General features: G+C 42.3%; 1 protein-coding gene across 2 annotated transcripts in view; it reads right to left on the bottom strand.

Moving 5' to 3' along the window:
• The window catches only part of tbxas1 (thromboxane A synthase 1 (platelet)), a 217,652-nt gene extending 197,068 nt beyond the window's left edge, over nt 1–20,584 (bottom strand). The window contains exons 1-3 of one of the 2 annotated variants that reach the window (XM_048549364.2): nt 20,481–20,499; nt 19,922–20,050; nt 3,957–4,095 (exon numbers count right to left, since the gene is read on the bottom strand). In XM_048549364.2, coding sequence (XP_048405321.1) covers nt 3,957–4,063 — 107 coding nt within the window. In that variant the 5' untranslated portion in view covers nt 4,064–4,095; nt 19,922–20,050; nt 20,481–20,499. Of the gene's footprint in view, nt 1–3,956; nt 4,096–19,921; nt 20,051–20,480 lie in introns of both variants that reach the window. The other variant, XM_048549363.2, reaches the window with a different exon arrangement.
• Between the last annotated feature and the right edge of the window lie 3,362 nt (nt 20,585–23,946).

The raw sequence follows: 23,946 nt of genomic DNA on the forward strand, positions 1-23,946 counted from the left end.
CTCCGACTTAGCTGGTCAGAGTTCATGTACTGTAAATAATGGTCGAATTGGCGATGGGATATTGGCCTCTGTGGAATTATTGCATAGAGGACACAGATTTACACCAGTTGAATGTACTGGAGAGGAATCGGAGAGATTGAGTTACCTACCAACTTACTAAAATCTGGAATGTACTCCCTGACAAGGTGGCAGCAGATTTAATAAGTTTCAAAAGTAAACTGGATAAATATTTGGTAAGGAAAAAATACTGCAGGCTACAAGTAAAGAGCAGCAAAGTGTGACTAAGTGAACAGGCCTTTTAGAACCAGTGAAGAATTAGGAGTACAATGGGTCAAATAGTCTCCTTTTGTTAGCGAGTTTTGAGAAGATTTGTAGCTCAGGTTGAGGTTCTGGATGTGAGTTTGCTCGCTGAGCTGGAAGGTTAGTTTTCAGCCGTTTCGTCACCATTCTAGGTAACATCATCAGTGAGCCTCCGACGAAGCGCTGGTGTTATGTCCAAGAACAGGAAATATCATCACCAACGCAGGAAATGACATCACCAGCCCAAGGAAACCTAACCAGATAAATAGAAAGCGGGACATAACACCAGCGCTTCGTCGGAGGCTCACTGATGATGTTACCTAGAATGGTTACGAAACGTCTGAAAACTAACCTTCCATCTCTTTTTGTCCAGCAAGAGCCTAGCAGTCACCAGTTACTGGAGAGAACGTTGGAATGGGGAAAGAAAAAGAAACTAAGTAACCAAACCTTGTTCCAAGAGCAAAAGAAAATGAGGGATAAACAACTATCTCAAACATAAAACAAAAAGAAAGAACTGCAGACGCTTTAAATTAGAAACAAGAACAGAAATTGCTGACAAACCTCAGCAGGTCTGGCAGCATCTTCTGAAGAATGGTCACTGGACCTGGACTGTTGACTCTGCTTTCTCTCCACAGATGCTGCCAGATCTGCTGAGTTTCTCCTGCAATTTTTGATTTTTGAATCTCATTTTCAGGCCTATTAGCTGGTTTGTTGCATCACATGCAAGTCAAGGAAAGAAGCTTATTTACCAATATTTTCGGCAGGTTAACATCTTGTATAAAGTGTACTTGTCAATAATATGCTCACCCCTTAAATTAAGCAAAGCGTATGAGCTGGGAACACGTTGCTTAAATGAAAGCTGCAGTTTGGCAATTTAATCTACCAATCTCAGGGTCATGACAGCCCTCAGCTGAACATGCCCACATTTTCTCCACATTCCTTCCTCTCAAACCCACACCATCCAAATCCTCTCTTCATTCCATCCCACTCCACCCTCACACTGCTCTTAATCAATGGGGCCTACTTATGCCAAATTAGAGGCCAATAGCACCCTGTCTGTCTCCGCTTCATCTGAATGGAAGCTCTTAGTCTTGTGTTTCCACAGAATAAGGTAATCAAACTGTTCACAATATTCTACCCGTGGTCCAACTTGTGGCTGGTATAATTTCTTCCTATTTTTATACTCAATTTCCCTTGGGACTAACTGCCAACATTCCATTTGTCCCCACTATTGCCTGATGAACTTGTATGTTAGCTTTTTGTGATTTGTGCTTTAGAACCCCCAAATTCCTCTGCACTGTTAGCTTTCTGCAGTGTTTGTCCAGTTAAATAATATACAGCTCCTCTAACCTTCCTGCCAAAATGCATGACCTCACATTTTCTCACATTACATTCTAAGTGCTAATTTGTCACTCACCCTCAAACTATCGATATCCCTCTGCAGACTCGTTACATCATTCTCACCACCTGCTTTCAAAGTGATATTTGTGTCATCCACAAACGAAGGTATGACACATTTATTTCTCTCATCCAATTCATTATTATATACTTGTAAATAATTAAGGCCCCTGTAACACTCTAACAGTTACAGGTCGCAATACTGAAAATGCCCTCTTCACAACTCATTCCAACCCTATGTCTTCTACTAGTTAGTTAGCCCTCTATCCATCTTAATGTACTATCTCTAACAGCATGGGCTCTTATCTTATGAAGTAGCTTAATGTGTGGTACCTGCTCTGTTATCGCATCCTTTATAACAGGTATGAACATTTTCCCAATAATAGATGTTAAGCTAACTGCCTGAAAGTTACCTGATTTTTGTTTCTTTCCCTTTATAAATAAAAACTTTACACTGGCAGTTTTCCAATCCTCTGGGACTTTTCCACAATCTAAGAATTCTTGGAAGATTTTCATTAATACATCTACTGTCTCAATAGCTGCTACTTTTAATATCTGAGGATTCATCCCATCTGGTCCAGATAGGTAACTTAGTCTTTAGCCCCGTTATTGATCCTAGCACTTCTGCTCTAGTGATAAATACTGTATTTATTTCTTCTCTGCCTTCTGCCCATGAATCATTTAGTATTTTTAGAAAACTACAAGTGTCTTCTGTGAAGACTGATGCAAAGCATTTATTCAACTCCTCCACCTTGGTTCCCCATTATTATTACCCCAGCCCCATTCTCAAAGAGCCCATGTTAACTTTAGCCTTTTGCTTCCTTTATATATTTAAAGAAGCTTTTGTTCTCCATCTTGACCTTAGTTACAAGTTTACCCACAAAGAAAGTCTTCTCCATCTGTTTTAGGCTATCTTTTGCTGTTTTTAAAACTTTCCCAATCCTCTAGTTTACCAGTAATCTTTGCCACATTTTACATGTCCTTTCTTTCATTTGATGCTATACTTCACTTTCCTGGTTCACCAGGGCAAGCTTATACCCTTCTTAGAATCCTTGTTCCTCACTGGGATATATCTTTGTTGTGAGCCATGAACTATTTTGTTGAACATCTACCATTGCTCCTCAGCCATCTTTGCTTCTTAACAGCTTCCCAGTCCACTCAGATTCATAGATTCATTTGGGATAAAACAGACCCTTTGGTCCAACTCACCTATACCGACCAAATTTCCCAAGCTAAACTCGTCCCCCTTCTGCATTTGGCCATATCCCCCTATGCCTTTCCTATTCATGCACTTATCCAAATGTCTTTTAAATGTTGTAACTGTACCTGCATCTACCACTTCCTCGGAAAGTTCATTCTACATACAAACCACTGTGTGTGAAAAGATTGTTCCTCAGTTCCCTTTTAAATCTTTCTCTGTCACCTTAAAAATATGCTGTTTAGTTTTGAACTCCCTTACCCTAAGGAAAAGCCCCTTGCTATTCACGTAATTTATGCCCCTTGTGATTTTATAAACTTCTTAAGATCATCCCTCAACCTCCTATGTTCTAGTGTAAAGGTCCCAGCCTATTGAGCCTCTCTTTATAACTCAAACTCGACAGTCCTGGCAACATCCTGGTAAATCTTTTCTGAACCCTCTCCAATTTAATATCCCTCTTACAGCAGAGCAACCAAAATTGTACAAAGTACTGGAACAACAATCAGGCAATATCCTGGCAAATCTCGTTTGCACCCCCTCCACTGCAATCACATCCTTCCTGTATAGTGGTGACCAGGACTGCACACTGTACTTCAGCTGTGGCCTAACCAGATTTCTGTGTAGCTCCAACATAACTTCCCTGCTCTTACAATCTATGCCACAATTGATAAATTCAAGCATTCCGTATGCCTCCTTATGCAGCCTAGCCAGAGATGCCCACATCCAATGAAAAAAACAGACAAAGAAAGAGCTTTAAAACACTGAGCATTTCACTGAAGTACTGTTTCCTACAAGTAGATCACTTGCAATCTGTCAGCAAAAAACTATCTAAACATGATTTCACATAAGATTGCACTCATTCTTCATACAGTGCTAAGCTAAAATATAGTGGTTGGCTCATAACTTGTGACTTCAGTTTATTTGAGAAACAGGTGGACAACCAGAATGATGTGACACTTTCTGCCACACATCCAAAGCCAATTGTCTATGGACAAAAAGCTTTATCAGAAATGACAATTGCAAAAGCAAAAAAAACAAAAGCAACATTCAAATTACTTACCAGCACAGAAGACAAAGGAAGAGCACAAATAGTCCAACAGAAACTGTTGTCCCAGTGAGCTCAATCGAGGCCAGTGGAACCCCCAGAAGGTTCATCAAAGATGCCATTTTCTGTGTTGCTGTCTGAATTCTGCTCAATACTGAAAAGAACAGAAGCAATGGATATGATCACATGCTGAACAGATTGAGTAATTTGCAGCAAAGCGTTGTTTTTGACATTCAAGTCAACTGGCCTGAAAACAGGCCAAATTAATGTTTACCAAATAACCATGCAGAGCAACTATGGAAAAAAACAGCTCCTGCTCAGAAACTGGAGGAGTTTTCTTTCCCTCTCTGAGCCCTCCTTCTTGTATTCCACATCATAGAAGAAAGAGAGGTCATTTCATCGAGTGGTATCAGGATTAAAGAATTTCTTGAGCCTTTTAAAGTTAGGTATGGTCTGACAAGTGCCTTGTACAGTTTCAGATAGACATGCCTATTTGTATATTACATTCCTTTTGAAATAAAGGCCAACTTTGCATTTGCCTTCCCTGTTCCATGCTGAACCTGTGTGCTAGCTTTTCGTAATTCACACACATGGACTCTCACTTCTGTGTGCTGCAGCTTACTCCATTAAATAATTATCAACTATCCTTCCTATCAAAATGTATACAACCTTACCCTTTCTCACTTTCCATCTGACAGGTTTTTGCCCACTCTTAAGTTGTCCATATCCCAGTGAAGACTCTGTGTGTAATCCTCACCACTTGCCTTTCCATATGTGCTCGTGGCTTTTTCAATTGTGACATTCCTGTTTTGCAGTTTTCATTCGAGACCTTGTAGCATCATCTGCCTTGTAGACAGTGGATGGAATGGGGGAGACAGGGAGTTACTTGTCACAAAATACTCTGACCTGCTCTCGTACCCACAATATTTATATTGGCTGATCCAGTTCAGATTCTAATCAATTGCAACCACCAGGATGTTGATAGAGGCAGATTCAGTGATAGTTAGATTGTGAGATCTTGTTGGAGATGGTCATTGCCTAGCATTTGCCACTTATTAGCCTAGGCCTGCATGCAGTCCAGGTACATATGGACACAGACTGCTTGCTTCGGTACGTGTTGAGTTACAAATTATCGCAAACATTGTGCAATCATCAGCAATCATTCACAAACCTGACCTTTTTCCTGAGAGGGAAAGTCATTGATGAAGCAACCAAAGAGGGTTGGGGGTAGAGCATTACCCTAACAAACAGTGATTTCCAGTGTCCTTATGTTGATTGTTGAACAACACAGTAGAATGTCATTATCAGTATATGGCCTGTAAGTTCATCTTCTGTTTGAGATATGTTGGATACTGCCCTGTGGGATACTTCAAGTGCTAATGCTATTCAAAATCTCAGACCACTGAAGCAGTAATCATCATTATAAAAATTAGTTAATCCCAATACATGGTCTGAAAGATAATTGTCAGAATCCATTCCTAGATTCCTTGTCCTGCCCATTGCCAATCTCCATCATGACTCCATCATGACAGTACTTCGCAGATGGATCCTTGTGGAAGCCCGTGTGCACCTTTACTTAACATAGGCACCATTGTTCACGTGACCCTGATGGGCTGGTAGTCAGATTTAAATAATACATAACGGCAATCTGCAACGTTCTTCCAAACCTGCAGACAGTGAGACACACTGACTTCTTTTATCTTTCTTCTACCACTGAAGACTTTTCAGACTGTATTTGTTTGGCACCTCCCTCCTCAACCATGATGATATGGGTAGCCCTACCAGGAGTGTGGAGATCCGGACAGTATTGCTCATGGTGATCAGAGTACCCAAGAGTCTCCAGCACATTAAGCTGATGATCTGCAGGGAAAAATCTTGAAAGGAAAGATCTCCATCAAATAATTGGACAATTCTTGACCACTTGCCAAACAACCTTTTCTGTTTTGCCCAATAATTTCTTTTCTTCTTTTATAAAACTGTTGAACAAAAACTTCATAGATTTTTAAAGCTTTTTTCAATGCCTCATAAGTTTATTGCCATGGTTTCATAATTCTAAAGATGTTCTGAATTCCTGGAAAGAAACCCAGATCACTGCCTTCAATAGAACAAAAGTGTCTATTTACAGTGGTAAAATTTATTTTGGCTTTCAAAAGTGGATAATGACTAAAGAAGTTGCATATAGACAGTATTGACACCCTTAGATATTACCAGGAAAAGCTAAAATTAGAATAAACCTCAATAGCTAATTCCTCTATCCATGTTATTTTCCTCAACATTATTCCATATCCACTTGTTTTAAAATTCATTCACAGGATATGAACATTGCTAGCCAGGCCAGTATTTACTGCCCATCCCTAATTTCATGGAGGACAGTTGAGAGTCAACCACATTCAGTCATTAATCAATCTCAGCTGGGAGTGGGTACATTTACCAAGCTACAAAAAAAAAGGCACAGGAACCTATGATCTTTGGACTTTGAGCCAACAATTAAAGTCTATCTGAAAATATAACTTGCAAAGCTTATTTGGCTTGGGCCTGACATTAAAACAGTCTGCTTGTGCAGATGGATGTTATTGATCCCATAACAATATATGGGAGTTCTTCCTGGCATCCTTAGATCAACTTGTAAATGAACCAACTGATCATTCATTTCATGGCTTACTGGCATTAAGTAGTTGCCTTGGTTTCTGACATACTATATAATTTCACAATATGCATTCTACTTTAATGCCTTCCAATTAGATAAAAACAGAATCTAATTTACACCTGAAATGCAATGCCTTACTCAACTGATTAACTGAATTCCTTCAAATGAGATACATCTGTTGCTGGCTTGAGTGGAAGAGCCCTCTTACATAGGTTCTTGCTAACATTAATAGAGTTATGGTTTCCTGGATCAACTATGATCGGGGGTCCAGAGACTTATTTCTTCAGAAATCTGAAAATCCAAAATTCTCAAAATGTTGAAAGTTCTCAACTAGCCAGCCAATCTTTTCCAATGTATCCAGCATTCCCACACTTGATTGGTCTAAGTTTCAAATGTTTCTTCATCTATGTCAAAAAATCCCACGGCTTTGAGTTGGGTCAGAAGTTCTGTCTTGCGGCGCAGCATGTATCACAAAGGTGGGATCAATATAGAGGACAATGTTCTTCACAAAACTAACTTTACTACCGTTTTTTTGAATGGTCAGCAAATTTGGTTCACTACATTCTGTTGCTTCATCCAAGGTCATTAACATAGATTGAAAATAGTTGAAGCCTCAACATCGATTTCTACGACGCTCCACTGGTCACGGTTCACCATTACCTATTTCCTATTAAATATCCACCCTCTATCCTTGCTAGTATATCACCCAATGCCACTCATTCTCTTTCTGTCCCTGTGCCCTGTACAGATGCTCATGTGCAATATCTGCAGATGGCTGTAAAGCACAGTGATTGAAAATTCCTCTCCATACAGATGGTGCCTGTTCTGCTGAGCCTTCAGCATTTTCTGTGGACTTTTTCAGCTGTTTTTAAAACATCACAGAATCAATTTGAGTTCCAAGTCTTTAAAGTTAGCTTTCTAGGATAGGATTAACCAGGGTTCCATCAGCTAACCAATTACTTCATGTAAATGGGCGTCAGCTGAGGGTCAGGGTCACTGGTTGATGCCCATTTTGTCAAATAATCTATCAGCAATTACTGTCAAGACCTAAAAGTAAACAACCATTCAAGGAAGTGTCACAGGCAGCAACCATTTGGGGAACTTAATCCTTGCAACAGATACCACCAGCAGGTAGGGAAGAGGGTTACAGTAAAGAGGAAATAAAAAATAACAATTAGTTATTTCCATCTTAGGTTAATAGATAAAATGATAAATGAGGGAAAAAAGAAAATGAATCAATGGGGAATTAACAAGTGATATGACGGATCGCATTTCCCTTGTTGCGAAGATATGCTTATCTGTTAAATTGAGCACAGTTTTATTTGGATGCTTTACGGTAGTCACTGAGCTATTTCAGATCTGACCGTGTTCTATCCACCATATCACATCTGCAGCATACTCAGGGCTCCATGGACACTTGCAGAAATCTGGCACTGGATTAAGTTGAATTATCTAGAGTGCAACATACAATGAACTACTTTTGAAACTCTATCGTTGCTACGTAGCTGAATACAGCAGCAATTCTATGCCAGCAATGTCCCAGAAGCAGCGAGGACATGAACAACCAGTTTTTGTTACTGATTCAGAGACAAATGTTGACCAAGAAATTCTTAATTTTCAAATCGGTACTACAATAAAATTTGTAACGTTCACAGGAACGGACAGACTTAAACATCGCACTGAAAGACTGTCACCTCCAACAGTAATTCCTTAGTACAACCCCAGAGTGTCAGGCTAGAGTGGGTCCTGAACCTACAACCTTCTAAGAAGCAGTGCAGTCACATTGATAGTTTAGGGCTGGAGTGCCCTCTGCTGTAATAAAAAAACCCATAAATGAGGATTTCGGTTCTCTCAATTTGTTTTGAATCTGGGTTTTATCTACATATCTTTTTCAGCACTGGAACTGCAGTCGATAATGGACAAGCAACCTACTGGTTATGGGTTCAGGTTCCACCAGGGTAAATCTACTTCATTATAGTTCCAGACTGCAATGAAAGAAATCTAAATATACATGTAATCCAAACTGCTGGTAGACTCATGACGACCTCATAGGTGGTGTAGCAAAATCCTTCACTTGTGCAAAATTTGAATGTGTACCACCAACTTCTTCAGATCGAAAAACAAGTGCACTAGTGAAAACATTGCTTATATCCCAATATTTTCTTCAGGATAATACAGTGGTTTCACATTAGTGTGTAAAATCATAATATGGTGCAACTATCTGAAGCAATCACATTGAAATTATTTAGCAGTAAGTGAAAACATTAAAAAGAGGGTGTCATAAGTATTCACATCTGCTGGGCACTGAGGCAGATATATGCTAGAATTGAGTTCACTTACAAATTTGACAGGAATGAAACCATGGCAAAGAGCTGTCATCTTACACATGGAGGTTATAGTTCATGGAGACAGGCAATGTATTCCTACACATTTGCTGTGGTCCACAGCATCCTGTCCAATGAGTCTTTAGAAGAATGTCTTTATTTCTGTCCTACTGCCTGGATAGGCCTTTCCAGTGCTGACCTGACCAGCCTCTAATTTTTCACTCTCCATAAATTCAAGCTCATCTGAAGTTCTGCTCCATTTTCCTAACTCCTGAGAAAGTTTCACCCATCCAACACACCCGTTTGCTCGGATAGTAAGAACTGCCAATGCTGGAGTCAGAGATAACATAGTGTGGAGCTGGGGGAGCACAGCAGGTCAGGTAGCATCAGAGGAGCAGGAAAGTTGGCGTTTTGGGTTGGGATCCTTCTTCAGATTCAGAAGGGTCCTGACCCAAAATGTCAATTTTCCTGCTCCTCTGATGCTGCCTGGCCTGCTGTGCTCCCCCAGCTCCTTACTATGTTACCTGTATTTTGTTGTTCCTCACAGTTGAGAAACACCTCAATATTAAATATTTTATATATTTTATTTATAAATATTAAATATATCAAGTTCAAACTCCTCTACAATGTCCTCCAGCACTACAACTCTGAAATCTCTGCACTTGTCCAATTCTGGCCTCTTGTCCTTCACGCCACCCTTCATTCTTCCACTATTAGTATATTCAAATGTCTGCCCTTGAAGCTCTGTAATTCCTTTCCTAAAGCTTTTCACTGCTCACTGACTCTTAAAGTTGTTCTCTCAAACCTATCTCTTTGATCACACTTTTGTCACCCTTCCCAGTATCCCTTTCTTTGACTGGATTTTCTTTTCTGATTATACTCCTATCCACTGTTTTGGGACATCTTATCAGCATAAAGGTGCTTATTAACTGGAGGTTGTTGTTACTGGTCAAGTAATGCAACGCTTCTCTTGTATATCCCTGGCAGATGTCTCATTCTGAGAAAGGTGCTGGAGAGGCAAAAATGCAATAAATGCAAATTATATGGAATGTAAACGCTCTTCTCTGGACTTGCAACAATTTTGATTTATTTTTCTCTCAGGCTTTTTGGAGAATTTGGATTACTGTAAACTGATCGTTCTCTCCAATTGATCTATGTGAATGTTTATGCACTACACAAGACTCTTACTTCTTCATTGATTCTCAGCACATGGACATTTTTGACAAGGACAGGATTTAGTATTCTTCTTTAGTTGCCCTCAAGGTGGTGGCGGCTTCCTTAACCATTACACTGCAGACAAGTCCTCAGGGCCTTTTATGCTACATTCTAAGGTCCTAAAGGGAATGGCAGCAGTGAAAATGCATGCATTGGTTATAATATTCCAAAATTCCCTGGGTTCTGGAAAAATACTAATGCAATGCCCTTATGCAAAAAGGGAGGCAGAAAGCAGTAAACTATAGAGCCATTTATTTAACAGCTGTCATTGGAAAACTGTTGGAATAAACTATTAAGGAAGTAGCAACGTAATATTTGGAAGGTCAAAATGCAATCTACCTGAGTCAGCATGGTTTTATAAAGGGTAAATTGTGTTTGTCTAATTTGCTAGAGTTCTTCGCAGATGTTACAAGCAAAATGTTAATGTGGGTCCTGTGGTATATCTGGGCTTCCAGAAGGTATCTGATAAAATGCCACCTCAGGCCCCCACTATTTACAATCTATATCAATAACTTAGATGTGGGGCCAGATCTTCACATCAGACTAAAATAGGTGGAAAGGTAAGTTGTAATGAAGAGATAAGAAATTTACAAATGGATATGGATAAGGCTATAGAAATAGAATGGGAGTAAGCTCTCAAGCCTGCTCTGCCATTCAACAGGATCGTGGCTTTTCTGACACTCCTCAGGTCCATTTTCCTCCCCTTTACCCTACTGATCAAGAATCTATCTTAGCCTTAAATATGGACAAGGAGTCTGTTCCCACAGCTCACTGTAGTAAGGAATTTCAAAGACTCAACCCTCTGAGAGAAGAAATTGCTCCTTATCTCAGCCTGAAATTGCATCCCTTTATTCTGAGATAATGCCCTCTGATCCTAGACTTTCCCACAAGGGGAAACACATTCTCCACATTTACTATGTCAAGCCCTTTAAGAATCCTATACATTTCAATGAGATCACCTCTCATTCTTCTAAACTCCAAGAAGCAAACTATTTAGCTTTTGCTCACAAGACAATCTCTCCTTACCAGGCATCATCCTACTGAAACTTCTCTGAACTGCTTCCAATGAAATGATATCTATCCTTGTATAAGGGGATGAAAACTGTTCACAGTACTCCAGATGTGGTCTTACTAACACCTTGTACAGTTGCAGCAAGACAACTCTGCTGTTATATTCCAATCCCCTCGAAATATAGGCCAACATTCCATTAGGCTTCCTGATCACCTGCTGCACCTGTGTACTAGCTTTCTGTGTTTGTGCTCCCAGGTTCCTTTGTGCTGCAGCTCTCTGCAGTTTTTCTCCATTTAAATCATATTCTCTTTTTTTTCCTCCCTTTCAAAATGAACAACTTCACATCTCCCACACCATATTTCATTTGCCAACATTTTACCCACTTACTGAACATATCAAAATCTCACTGCAAAATGTCTGCATCTCTCTCACAACATGCCTTTCCACCTATTTTTGTGTCATCCACTCCATGCGTTTATTTCTCGCTTCCTCTCTTTTATTTCCTCTTTGCTTTTCTTCTTCTCTTGATGTTTCTTCCCAGCCTCAGCGAAGACCCAGTGAGGCATGCGTAGCAGTGTCTCAGCCTACTCTCTCGCTGGCTCATGGGAAGATCAGGGAGGTGGCAGCTTCAGTGGCGATGATAGCATCGCAGTCCAATGTGGGTACAGCAAGCAGTAAGGAAGGTTCCCTGGTATGCACAGTGGCAGCATTGAGGACAAGCAGCTGACACTTCCTGGAAAGCGAGCTAAGTAGAACTTCTAATGTAATTCCTTTATTTTCTAGATTAAATTAAGAAAGACTTTAATGTTAACTATGGCCTTACTTCTTGATTTTTATACTTATTCAATGAAGGTAATGCTTAACTTTTCAATCTCTTACTACTTTGTACCAAGGTACCTTTGTACCCAAGATGGTAAGAAAAAAAAACCAAAGTTGCTGGAATAGCTCAGCAGGTCTGGCTGCATCTGTGAAGGAGAAAACAGAGTTAACATTGTGAGTGTTAACTCTGTTTCCTCCTTCACAGATGCTGCTAGACCTGCTGAGCTATTCCAGCAACTTTGGTTTTGTTCCTGACTTACAGCATCTGCAGTTCTTTTGTTTTTTTTAAACCTAAGATGGCACCCTGTGTGGCAACATTAGACACTTTTCGCTGTTCTCCTGTACTTCAGAACACATTATAATAAAATCTAAATCTAAAAATCTAAACTGTACTGGGCACGATCACAGCTGAAGTACAGTGTTCATTTTGGTCCCCTTACTGCGGGATGGATGTCGTTGTTTCAGAGGCAATTCAGAGAAGGTTCACTTGATTAATTTCAGAGATGAAAGGCTGATCTTTTGGAGGGGAGATTGAGCAGATTTGGCCTACACTTGCTGGAGCTTAGAAGAATGGAAGGAAATTTAATGTAAATATATAAGATGCTAAACAGGATTGATAAAATAAACGTGCAATGGATATTTCATCTCCCTCATTAAATATGTGACCAATATTAACTGTTACCAGTCCTCTCATATTGATACATAAAAACTGAGTATATCTATAACTGAGACCTAAAAACTGCTATGCTTCATTCAGAAGCCTTAGCAACCAGATTTAACGTTTTTACTGCTTTTCTGGCTTGTTTGCTTGTCAGTTACATTAGCTGCTGAATCAGTTTTGACTCCTCTTAAATAAGCCTCCAGGTTCCCTTCGTATCCTTCCTCATGTCCTCTGAAACACTCATTAAAGCAGCCAGTGCAACCTTCATGAGCAACATTGCCTCTGGAACCTTATCCTTCCATCACTCTCACTCCTCCCCATGCTGACTATGTGGATTTGCCCGTACAGATGCTGCTAGACCTGCTGAGCTATTCCAGCAACTTTGGTTTTGTTCCTGACTTACAGCATCTGCAGTTCTTTTGTTTTTTGATTCTCATTATCTGTCTTAGCATCCCACTCCAGGATGTCCGTTCATGTGTGAACACAGAAGCTTACCATCTACGAGCTTTGGAAATGACTGCAGCAATATCTTGGCCTTGACAAACATCTAACTGAAGAGGCAATTACATCTTCCCCCTTAACGAAGCCTCCCCACCTGGCTATACTTTCCACCACGGGCCCCCTGTGGACTGCCACTGTAGCAGTATGGCTTTAATCACCAAATCACATCTTGTTCTGTACACCATCTCACAATTAAACTTTCAGGGGTTGGTTTAGCTCAGTTGGCTGGACAGTTAGTTTGCGAAGTAGTGTGATACCGACAGTGTGGGTTCAATTCCAGCATGAGCTGGAGGTTATCATGGAGGACTCTGCTTCTCAACCTCTCGTCCTGCCTGAGTTATGGTGGCCCTCATGTTAAGTCACAACTAGTCGTCTCTTTCTGATGACAGAGCAGCACTTTGCTACGGAAAGACGACGGCAACTCAACGTGAATTGAACTATCTCACTTTGTCCCATTCCTGTTGCCTCTCCATTAAAATCCTCAATCCCAATTAACCTCCAAAATATCAAACAGTTTATTGGCAAGATAGCCTCACCGCTTTCCTTCCTTAACCTCTATCCTGTGGTTCCTCCCACATAAAATTCCCTTAATCATATTCACAGCTTTGCCATATCACGTGGACGGGCTGATCTCAACATCTTCGTTTACTTTGTTATACCCCTCTTCCACCTCCACCTTTCTGCTTCACCAACCTCAATTCCCTATTTTCTTTTAAATCCATCCCAAGGGAAACTTCTCCCAATTCACTGTAAATTTTCAAGTGCGATCCTCCAATGATCATGATATTTCTGCAACTGATGAATTGCTCAAGCACTTCCTCCCTTCACCCTTGAACTGACTTAGGCTTTCTCTCACCCTCATTGTTATCATGCTACAGCTCCCATCATCACTCCCAATATTTCACGGTTTAGCCATATCTTTCTGGATCACGAAGCACGATCAGGTCCTGGTCTTATTTACATCCTGGAACAAAAGCATAGCCACCAGCTTCTCTTCTTCAGTACAGTCGACTTAGACTCCTCTCCTCTGTTTCCTCTATGGTCAGCTACAATAAAGACACAGGATTTGTTGTTTAATTTGTCACTGCAACAGACACTCTGACCAGCTGCCCTCATCGCATCCCCCTAGCCATCAGGCCAAACTTCCTTCCTGTCCTTCTACTGAATTCTCTTCTTTCATGCAATGGCGCTCCTGTCTTCCCACTCCAATCTTAGCTCCTCCAAGAAACCTCTGACACAGCATCCAACCACTCCAATCTCTCTCTACAAAACTACAGACCAGGCAACTTCCCTTCCTAGCCCCAATGTTAGCTGATGCTTCAGAAGTACTCTTACGCACAATTGAATACTTTTTAACCCATCACCAAATCATCTGTGGTATTTTACACAACTATTACCCACCACCAGTAAATTACCTGTATTTCCAACTGAAAATTTTACATGGAAAGCCTGTCAAGGGTAATGCAGACCAAAGGTGAGGAACAGGGGAAGGTACTAGATTAAAATTGAGTTGAAGAGGGCTGACTGATGCTGTTAATTTTCCTATTCTCAATTTCTGCCCCCTTCTTCAAATCTACCACCCTCAATCCTCACAAAACCCTGATCCTAATGCAACCTCAGCCCCACCTCCAATCTCACAAACTGCTGCTCTAACTTCAAATTCCTCTTCCCGCCCAAAATCACTGAATGGGCATAATCTATTTCCATTTTTCCTGCAACTCCAAATTTTAATTCTTCTCATTAGACTATTGAGAGAAACCTGATCAAAGTCGTAAATAGCATCCCACCTGCCTGTGACCACGATGAACCATCCCTCTTCATCCACTCCAGTATCCACATTCAGCCACTGATGATGCTTCCCTCAGGAGTGTCTCTAAGTAGGTCATCCCTCACTTGGTTCTATTCCCATCTATCCAGGTAAAGTCAGAGGATCACCTCGTACAGTTTCTCTTTGCACTCCTGAACTATTAGCACAAGAGTCAAAGATTATCCTTTGCCTCTCATTTCTGGTTTATAACATGCCTTCAATGATATTACTCAGAAGTAAAATGGTGACACACAGGTAGGTCATATCACCACATCTCTTGATTCATCCACTATCTTTGATTTAGATTTGTCACACTGCTAATCCAAATTCCAGTTCCGGATGAACAGAAATATCCTCAGTTTAAATCCCGAGGGGACTAAGGGTGTTGTCATTGATTCATTTCCTAGCTGCAATTAGGGGCGGCACAGTGACTGAGTGGTTAGTGCTGCTGCCTCACAGTGCCAGGGACTGGGTTCAATTCCACCCTTGGGTGACGGTTAGGAGATCGCACATTCTCCCCGTGTCTGCATGGATTTCCTCCAGGTGCTCCGGTTTCCTCCTACAGTGCAAAGAAAGAAAGAAAGGAAAAAGGACATCCCTGATGGTAGTAATATTTGGATTACTTCTGGTGCCACAAGCTAGTGAGGGCAGCAAGAAGATAGAGCAGATGAATGTGTGGCTAAGGAACTAGTGTGCAGAGAAGGATTCACATTTTGGTTCACTGGCATCGCTTCTGGGGTAGAAGTGACCTGTACAAGAAGGACGGATTGCAGCTGAATTGGAAAGGGGACTAGTATACTGGCAAGGAGATTTGCCAGGGCTGCCGAGGAAGAGAGGGGACTGGTGGGTGGGACCCAAGGAGATAGTGAGGAAAGAAAGCAGACAGATAGAGTTGGGAAAAGGAGTAAATCATACAGTCAGGGCAGACAGGAACGAAGCAGAGAATGAGACAGGACAGATAAATTAAACTGCATTTATTTCAATGCAAGAGACCTAACAAGTGAGGCAGATCAACTCAGGGCATGGTTTGGAACATGGGACTAGGAGCGCGTTTTTGATTTAAGGATAACATTATAGCTGTATTTAGGCAGGATATTCCTGGCAATATGTCCAGGAAAGTTATTAGGTCGAACTGAGAAACAGGAAAGGGATAATAACCTTATTGGATGGCTGGAAAATGGGAATCATTCAAAAATGAGATAACGAGAATCCAGAGACTGCACATTCCTGTTAAGAGTGAAGGTGGCTGGATAACTAGTGAAATCGAGGTTTTGGTCAAAAAGGAAGCATATGTCTGGTTTAGACAGCAGGGATCGACTGAATCCTTAGAAGAGTATAAAGCAGTAGGAGCATACTTAAGGAGGAAATCAAGAAGGCAAAAAGGAGACCCGAAATAGTCTTGGCAATTAGGGTTAAGGAGAATCCAAAGGGATTTTATGAAAACATTAACACCTGGGGAGAAAACAGGGCCCCTTAAAGATCAACAAGGCTGCCTATGCTTAGAACCACAGGAGATGGGGGAGACACTAAGCAAGTATTTTGCATCAGTGTTTACTATGGAGAAGAATATGGAAGATACAGAATGTGGATAAATAAATACCAACATCTTGAAAAATACCCATTTCAGAGAGAAGGAGGTGCCAGACATCTTAAAATGCATAAAGATGTATAAATCCCTGGAACCCGATCAGGTGTACCCTATAACTCTGTGGGAAACGAACAAAGAGATTGCTGGGCCTCTTGCTGAGATATTTGCATCATTAAGAACCACAGGTGAGGTACCAGAAGACTGGAGGTTGGCTAACGTTGTGCCACTATTTGAGAAAGGTGGTAGGGAAAAACCAGGGACCTACAGACTGGTGAGCCTGATATCGGTGTTGGGCAAGTTGTTGGAGGAGATCCGCAAGACAGCATTCACATGTATTTGGAAAGGCAATAACTGGTTAGGGATAGTCAACATGGCTTTGTGCCTGGGAAATCGTGCCCCACTAATTTGATTGAGTTTTCTGAGGAAATAATGAGGGGGATTGTTAAGAGCAGAGCAGTGGACATGATCTGTATGGACTTTAGTAAGGTGTTTGACAAGGTTCCTCATGATCGGCTGGTTACCAAGGCTAGATCACATGGGATACAGGGAAATCTGGTCATTTGCATACATAACAGGCTGAAAGGTAGAAGACAAAGGGTGGTGATGGAGGGTTGCTTTTCAGACTGGAGGCCTATGGCCAATGGTGTGCCACAAGGATTGGTGCTCGGTCCACTGCTTGTTGTTGTTTAAATAAATGATTTGGATGTGAACACAGGAAGTATGGTTAGTAAGTGTGCAGATTATGCTAAAATTGGTGGTACAGTGGACAGTGAAGAAGGTACCTCAGAGTCCAACTCCATCTTGATCAGATGGGCCAATGGGCCGAGGAGCGGAAGATGGAGTTTAATTTAGAAAAATGTGAGGCACTGTATTTTGGAAAGATAAATCGGGGAGGCCTTATACACCTAATGGTGAGGTCCTCGGGAGTGTTGCTGAACATAGAGACCTTGGAGTGCAAGTTCATACTTCAGTGAAGGTGGAGTCACAGTTAGATACGATAGTGAAGGCAGTGTTCGGTAGGCTCACCATTATTGGTCGGTGCATTAAATATAGGAATTGGGAGGTCATGTTGCAGCAGTACAGGACGTTGGTTCAGCCACTTTTGGGGTATTGCGTGCAATTCTGATCTCCCTGATATAGGATGGATGTTGGGAAACTTGAGCTAAATAGGCAAGTCTTTTTCATGAGGTAGGGAGTCCAAAACTAGAGGACAGAGGTTTAAGGTGAGAGGGAAGGATATAAAAGGGACCTAAGGGGCAAATATTTCAATCAGAGGGTGGTGCGTACATGGAATGAGGTGCCAGCGTTAGAAATGGAGCCTACCATAATTTCAAAATTTATAAGGAATCTGGAAGGGTTTATGAAGATTTGGGCCAAATGCTAGCAAATGAGACTAGATTAACGTAGGACAGCTGGTCAGCATGGACGAGTTGGACTGAGGGGTCTGTTTCCATGCTGTATATCTCTGTGACTCTTATGTCCAGGTTAGGTAGATTGGCCATGTTAAATTGCCCATTGTGTTAAGGTATGTGCAGGCTAGGTCCGTTAGCCATGGGAAATGCAGGGTTGCAGGGATAGGGTAGGGACGGTGGGTTTGTGTGGGGCGCTCTTTGGAGGATTGGTGTGGACTCGATGGGCCAAATCACCTGCTTCCACACTGTAGGGGTTCTTTTCCACTCCATTCCAACTCCAGTGATTGTTCGTGATATTGGTATAGTACTAAACCTGAGGTAAGCTCCCAACTACATATCTTCACCACTGCCAATATCAGTTACTTCCAACTCTCAACACTGCCCATCTGCTGCTAAAATCTTGGTTTGACTGTATCAACACACTCCTAGCCACTACCTGACCTCATCCAATACTCTACTGTCTTTATCCCAATATCACACCAAACCCTATTTTTCTATCACCCACATGCTCAGTGACCTATGTCTGCACCTAGTTCTAAAATCTTCTTCCTCATTTTCTGACCCCTCCATTGCCTTGTCTCTCCCTACTTTAGTAGCCCCCTCAGCCTCATATCTTTTTGAGAGCTCTGCATTCCTTAAATTATGGGCCCTTAAGAAATCCTTCCAGCTTTGGCAGGTATGCACCTAGTGGATTTGCTTGCAGATGTAATTAGCCAGTTAGCTAATTCTCTGACCCAGGACAGCAATTAACAATAATACTAACAGTGAAAGTGAAAATAATGTGTTTAGTGTCAAGAAATGGTCACATCTTCAATTCAAGAAATTTGACCACTTTTGAAGAGTAGTCAATAGTCAATCGCGTACAGCAAGATCCCACTACTGAAATCCAAGACTTGGTTTTGGTACAGGGCAGAAAGCCGACCAGGAAGAACAACCTTCAAATATGGCTGTGGTATCTTAAGCATCAATACTCGATTTGGAATCTCATCCCAGACACAAATGCCTCTTTCTTTAGACAACAGTGTGGAGTTGGAGGAATACAGCAGACCAGGCAGCAGGAAAATTGATGTTAGATAATAAAATGTAAGGCTGGATGAACACAGCAGGCCAAGCAGCATCTCAGGAGCACAAAAGCTGACGTTTCAGGCATAGACCCTTCATCAGAGAGGGGGATGGGGTTGAGGGTTCTGGAATAAATAGGGAGAGAGGGGGAGGCGGACCGAAGATGGAGAGAAAAGAAGATAGGTGGAGAGAGTATAGGTGGGGAGGTAGGGAGGGGATAGGTCAGTCCAGGGAAGACGGACAGGTCAAGGAGGTGGGATGAGGTTAGTAGGTAGATGGGGGTGCGGCTTGGGGTGGGAGCAAGGGATGGGTGAGAGGAAGAACAGGTTAGGGAGGCAGAGACAGGTTGGACTGGTTTTGGGATGCAGTGGGTAGAGGGGAAGAGCTGGGCTGGTTGTGTGGTGCAGTGGGGGGAGGGGACGAACTGGGCTGGTTCACCCCATCCCCCTCTCTGATGAAGGGTCTAGGCCCGAAACGTCAGCTTTTGTGCTCCTGAGATGCTGCTTGGCCTGCTGTGTTCATCCAGCCGCACATTTTATTATCTTGGATTCTCCAGCATCTGCAGTTCCCATTATCTAGGAAAATTGATGTTTCAGGTCGGGACCCTTCTTAAGGAAGGAGACAGCATCAGAGGACCAGGAAAGTTGACATTTCAGGTCGGGGTCCTCCTTCAGAAAGACCCTGAAATGTCAACCTTCCTACTCCGCTGATGCTGCCTGGCCTGCTGCGTTCCTCCAGTTCCATACTGTGTTGTCTCTGGCTCCCACATCGACAGTTCTTGATACTTCTGCCTCTTTCTTTATGTTTATTAACATATATTTCTGACCAACCTCCTCGGATATGTTCTTACACACCTGTGGAGCAGGGGGGACTTCAACGCAGTCCACCCCTTTTCCGCCCCCCCACCTTCAGCCATGCGTCGGGGCACTTACCACTGCACTACAAGAGGGACATCCATCAAATTTTGCATCAGTGCCTGAGAGGTGCAGGAGTCTGGGCAAGGTATAGGACGTGGATCTCCCCTCTTTGGGAGCAAATTGCTGCAGACGCTGGAATCGGTACTGAAATGCAAAGGGAAAAAAAACACACACACACAAAAGGCTAGAAATCACAGGCGGGACAGGCAGCATCCATTCTCCACTTCCATCTTCTCTTGCCTGGTCCCAAACCAAAGCAGAGCGTCAGCCGGCCGAGATGGCCCAGTCGGAGACGCACCCCGTGGCCGAACAGTCTGGTATGCAGCCTGACGACCGACGTGAGGGAGCCGGAGGTCGGGGTCAGGAGAGGACGCTGAGGAGATGGAGAGCAGCCGCCTGGGCCGTGCCTCACCTGGGCAACACTTCTCCCTAGCAACAAGCACACGTGAGCGCTGAAAGGCGGAGGTGCTGTGTGTAAATTCGAGGAGGGACATCGAGAATTTCACAATCGATAACCCCTCTCCCACGAAGTTAGCCTCCCTCTGCCTCCACCATAACAGGCTTAAACCCTCACCTCAACAACGTATCCTCCTCCTTCTTCTTCTTCAACTGCGTCGCTCTCGCCGTCGCTTCGCGCGCGGGGCCCTCTGGGGGTTGTAGTCCTCCCTCCTGGCCCCCTTTGCTTGAGTGCAATAGGCGGATGGCTGGAGAGCGGACTACATCTCCCACAGAGCTTCGCGCGCTGTCAATCAGACGCCTATTTTTCAAAGATAATGGGAACTGCAGATGCTGGAGAATCCAAGATAATAAAATGTGGAGCTGGATGAACACAGCAGGCCAAGCAGCATCTCAGGAGCATAAAAGCTGACGTTTCGGGCCTAGACCCTTCATCCGAGAGTATTTTTCAACCCAGGTTTATTGTAAACACTGATTAATTACTTCTGTTGAAAACTTCGGTAAACTACACTGAAATCAACCGGATCGTCTGCAGGAAGCACAAACGCAGCAGAACAGCATCTACACAGAGAGAAGTGAACTTCGGGGGAATATCTGAACCCAATCTGATTAAAATTGTCAACAGAAATCAATTAGCTAATGATTTACTGATGTCTGTGCGGCTGCTTTGATGCACGCTATTCTTAGAATAGAAGTGGGCGAGTGCAGAGAAAAGGTATATCTGTGTTCATGGTGAATCACACTTGTTAAAAGTCAATAAATCGTTAATGAGATTGAGAGTCTTGGCAACACTGCATTATTAATATTCATCTTTCTGTTTTGCAAATGTCAGTGGAAAATCAATACAAAGGCACCATCTAGAACGAGATCACAGTTGGCACCATCTGCTTTATTTTGAGTGGCTGGCCGTAAATGTCGAGAACATATAGTATTTCGTAAATGTATAATATTTCAGATAACAAGCATCCACCCCCAATCTCATTTCGGAGTTGTATAAAGGGGAGGCTTCATATTTGTAAGGCAAATGAGAAAAAGAAGAAACATTTCAGATCTCAGAGTTTCTTCCTAGATTCTCTACATAAAAGTTTTTTTGCCGTTGGATCGGAAAATTGCAGTGAAACTTGATGACAAAGTCAGAGTTGTCAACTGTCAAAGACCCAAAATAATTGCAAAGCCTATTGAAATGCACCCAGCCTCATTAAATCAGATCTATTAAAGCATTCAATTAGTCCATCTGCCCAAATTCATGCAAGGAACTACATCTTGAGTTTTGCAACAGTTTGAAATGTTCAGAGGTACTACATAAATGCAAGCTCCCTGTTTAGTCATTTTCATTCTGTTATAACTTTCTGATTTTTGTTTGTCTTTCTAGAGAATGTGGACATCACCTACTAGGCCATCCCTAATTGGCCTTAAGAAAGTGAGCCAGCTTCCTGAACTGCTGTAGTTCATGTAATATAGTGACACACAGTGTGTTGTCAGAGAGAGAATTGCAAAAATTTTGATCCAGTGATAATGAAGGGACACTGTTTTAGTCCCATGTCCAGATAGTGTGTGGCTTGGATGTGTACCTGCAAATGGTGATGCATCCCATGCATCTGCTGCCTTTCCTTCTAGATGGTAGGTATCTCATTGGAGTTTGCTGCCTTACATCATGTGGGTAGTCCACAACTTCTGCCAGTGTGTCAGTGGTGAAGGGATTGAATGTTGACGGTAGCAGAGGGGATGCCAATCAGATAGGTTGCTCTCAAAGGCTTATGAGTGGTGTTCGAGCTACACTACGCATGCAAGTGAACAGTATTCCATAAACAACTAATTTGTGCCTTGTGTGGAGAAACTGGGGAGTCAGGGGGTGAGTTACTTATAGCAGAATTCTCAGTCTCTGACGTGCTCTTGAAGCATTCTTCAAGAAATGGCAAGCGCAGTTCAATGACTGATCAATAATAGCCCCCAGAATATTGATAGTAGAGGATTCAGCGATAGTATTGGCATTGAATGTCAAGGGAAGGTGGTTAAATTTTGTCTTGTTGGAGATGGTCAGTGCCTTGTGTGGTGCCAATATTACTTGCTACTTGTCAGGTCAAGACTGAATATGATACAGGTCTTGCTGCGTTGGTTATGAACTACCTCAGCATCTGAGGAGTCACAAACAGTTCTGAACATGGTGCAATCATCAGTGAACATCCCATCCTTAACCATATGTTGGACAGAAGGTCATTTCTGTCACACCTGAACATGTGTTGGGCTTAGGGTACTCCCTTCAGGTACTCCTGATTGTTTTTTTGACTGAGATGAATGATCTCCAACAATAAAAACCATATTCTTTGGTGATGACTCTGACAAATGGAGAGAACCATTGACTCCAATTTTACTAGGATTTCTGGATGCCACACTTGGTCATAGGCTACCTTGATGGCAATGGCTCATACTGTCATAACAACCCTTGAGTTCAACATTTTTGTCAATGTTTGAAACAAGGCTGTAATGAGTTTGGGAGCTGGTGGAACTTTACGAAATCCAAATGGAGTAGCAATGAGCAAGTTTCTGCTCAATAAGTGCACTTGATAGCACTGAATGGCTTCCTTCCAACATTTTTGCTGATAATTAAGAATAGACTAATCAAATGGTTGGATTTGTGCTGTTCTTTGTGGACAAGAGCTACCTGGGCAATTTTCTACACTGCCAGGTAAATGCCAGTGCTGTTCTTGGAACAGCTTGGCTGGAGAGCAATGCTACTTCTAGAACATTAGTCTTAAGTATTATTGATAGAATTTGTCAGGACCCCCATAGCCTTTGTAATATCCAGTGCCTCAGATGGTTCTTGCTATCATATGGAGTGAATCAAATTTTCTGAAAAATGCCATGTGTAACGTGGGGGTCTTCTAATAAAAACGGATTACCTACCTGGCACTTCTGGCTTAAGATGGTTTAGCCTTGTCTTAGGCACTGATGTAACAATGAATTACCATCACTGAAGGTGTGGATATTTGCTGTTTAATTATCCACCACCATTCATGACTGGGGTGACAGGCCTGCTCAGCAAAGATCAGATCCATTGTTTGTGGTATTGTTTAGCTCTGTCTATCACTTTCCACTCGGGTGTTTGGCACGTTGTCCTCTTTTGTAGCTTCACTAGGTTGGCACATTTTTGCTTAAAGGTGCTGCGTTCATGTAGTCCTGCATTACACCATTCCCCTGGCTTGATGGTAATATTAGACAGGGGGAAGATTACAAATTGTAGTGGAATACAGATCTGCTGCTGCTAATGATCCACAGAGTCTTATGAACACTCAAGCCATCTCTCCACCTATCTTCTCCTCTATTCATCTTCGATTCGCCTCCCCCTCTCTCCCTATTTATTTCAGAACGCCCTTCCCCTCCCCCATTTCTGATGAAGGGTCTGGGCCCGAAACGTCAGCTTTCCTGCTCCTCTGATGCTGCTTGGCCTGCTGTGTTCATCCAGCTCTACCTTGTTATCTCCATTGCCACTGTTGTTAGACTTCTGAATGGGCTTCTTGAATTTCAAATCTAATGTTGATTTTGCTTTTTGTGCAGTTGTTTGCAGCTGTAATTTGTATTCCTCG

The sequence above is a fragment of the Stegostoma tigrinum genome, chromosome 18 (assembly GCF_030684315.1).
Source record: "Stegostoma tigrinum isolate sSteTig4 chromosome 18, sSteTig4.hap1, whole genome shotgun sequence".
NCBI classification, from domain to species: Eukaryota; Metazoa; Chordata; class Chondrichthyes; order Orectolobiformes; family Stegostomatidae; genus Stegostoma; species Stegostoma tigrinum.